Here is a 2,248-nt window from a genome sequence, read left to right as displayed (position 1 = left end):
GCGAAATTCAAAAACAAACAAACACTCAAATGAGCCAGTACACACACGCCGACAAAAAAAGTAAGTGATGTGCAAAACTGAAGTTTTAGTGTAGAAGCCATAGTGATTATAGGGTTGAAAAATCGCTCCAAGGTGTCCAGGAGCTTGGAAGGTTAGGCCTTGGTAATTTTGGGCTCGAATTAAACGAATCCTCTTATGTTTTATAAATCTGGCACTTTTGACTCGTGATGCTTTTCATAATATTGCAAAAGCTACTTTATGGCTTTTATTACTTATGGGAGGTTTTAATTTTATCATGTGTGTAAAAGGAAAGAAAATCAGCGCGTCTTAAAAATGTAAACTTGAATCAAGTTATGATTTTTATGTTTACAGTATTTTGTTTGACTTTTTTTATTCATTTTTAAATCTTTCTTTGAGTAAGGCCCAAATGAGAAAATAATTTTTTTTAGAATCAATGTTTCATTTAACACCTTGAACTATTTATCACACATAGATTATCTCATATTTTACAAACCATCAAGAGATGTGTTCTTCAGTATGTGCTTTAATATATTTAAAAAAAAAAGTAGTGAGTGTTTTCATATGAATAAATGAGATAAAAGTATATTTCATTTCCTCAAACTTCTTTAAATTGATATTTAATAAACATTACAATCAACAATACGACAACCTAAACGAATCGCAATCGTCTGTTTTATTTCCTAAAACAAAGGATTATTGATTTTTCAGTCCAAACAGTATTTGTTATCACAGTTTTAATATTTATTTATGATTTTCTTAATTTTATCAACCACGGGAAAGTGCCTAATCGTAACAGACATATACTTCGAGCGCACAATTTTCGAACGAATATTTTTACTAGCCCTTAAAACTAGAAAACAGTGACTTCAAATACATGCCAATAAATACATGAGTTATGCTCGTGCTTCTTACCTTCCAACCAGCCGAACTATTACTGTCTCCCTTGTCCTTGAAATGGGGCACATTTTGGACCATCCAGTCGTAGATTTGAGATAGGGTTAGTCGTTTTTCTGGCGACGCCTGTATAGCTTGTGTAATTAGATCAGCGTACGACATGCTTCCCCATGCATTTCTGCGTGCAGAGTTTTTCCGCTGTGGCTGACCATTTGTCTCCGCTGGAGACTGCGCGTGCTCGTAGACTGTAGCGGGAATCGTAGGCTTCTCCTCGTCGTCTTTTTCCGGGCGAGGCAATGGCCATGTGTTACAACGAGTTCGAATCTGGGGCTCAAAATTTGAGTCTGTCTCATATGAGTCCATATTTTTTATTCTAAAGTTCCTAAATGATTTAAACAGTATTATTAGACATTTCCAACACTACGGGAAGACCGATAGACGGATTTCAACTTTAAAAATAATTCAGTCTTGTGATTAAAAAAGTTTTTACACAACTACACCAACTTTGAAAGTTCTGAAATGCTCACCCGATCAATTCCGCTCTTCGACAAATCTGTGTTTATTCAAACATATAAGGAAATATATCTTGGAATATTCTCTCCGTATTTACACTTGCTTGAGTAGCAAAAGAAGCCAGTATACTATATATGTCGAAATATAGGTAGATCCGAGACTAAGATGTGCTTATAAAGCGGTGGCTTACGAAAAGCGTAAAATAAATCGGATTTATACAAACGAAAATAACTCGTCACTGTCTTAATCTTGATCCCCGTGTGAGAGATAAACATGACTATATACATAAACAGCCTCAAAAGTTTATACTGTACAGGAGATTCGAACCACTTTGATTGCAGCAACGTGTTTGTTCACCAGTGAGCCTGTCGCGCCACACGCCCAAAGGAATTCTCGAATTGTGCACCATAGATGGGTGGAAAAGCACGTGCTCGGGTTGCTTTCCGTGGTTCACACGTATACGGTAAGATCTTTTTTCAATATAGTCCTGCAACCACTCAGGCTCAATCGTTGGAAGAAAACTGACAGTCCACCGCTGTATCTCAATTGCTTCTGGTATACTGGGAGGCTGACGAGCCTTCGAGCACCTTACTGAATTGAAAGCCGACGTCATATGACGTAGTGTTGTCAATGACAACAGTGATAAACGAGCCTCGATAGAATGAACACGTTTCTTCCGTTAAGCCAGCTTCCTTGCAATTCAACACATCTAAAGCGAAGTTTCTATTTATCTTGCAAAATGATTCACGTACTTTTTCTTTTAATACAGAAAAACTTTCAGTTTCAAATAAACTTTTAGAAGAGATTTTTTACTCCGTTT

At 36.6% G+C, this 2,248-nt stretch overlaps 1 protein-coding gene across 2 annotated transcripts in view; it reads right to left on the bottom strand.

The window, feature by feature from the left end:
• LOC106459737 (forkhead box protein O-like) overlaps positions 1 to 1,968 on the bottom strand; it is a 54,778-nt gene extending 52,810 nt beyond the window's left edge. For both annotated transcript variants that reach the window (XM_013919391.2, XM_022386280.1), the window contains exon 1: positions 934 to 1,968. In XM_013919391.2, coding sequence (XP_013774845.2) covers positions 934 to 1,278 — 345 coding nt within the window. In that variant the 5' untranslated portion in view covers positions 1,279 to 1,968. The remainder of the gene's footprint in view (positions 1 to 933) is intronic.
• Positions 1,969 to 2,248: the final 280 nt, after the last annotated feature.

Source organism: Limulus polyphemus, unplaced genomic scaffold (genome assembly GCF_000517525.1).
Source record: "Limulus polyphemus unplaced genomic scaffold, Limulus_polyphemus-2.1.2 Scaffold655, whole genome shotgun sequence".
NCBI classification, from domain to species: Eukaryota; Metazoa; Arthropoda; class Merostomata; order Xiphosura; family Limulidae; genus Limulus; species Limulus polyphemus.
This window is presented reverse-complemented; position numbering and strand designations above follow the sequence as displayed.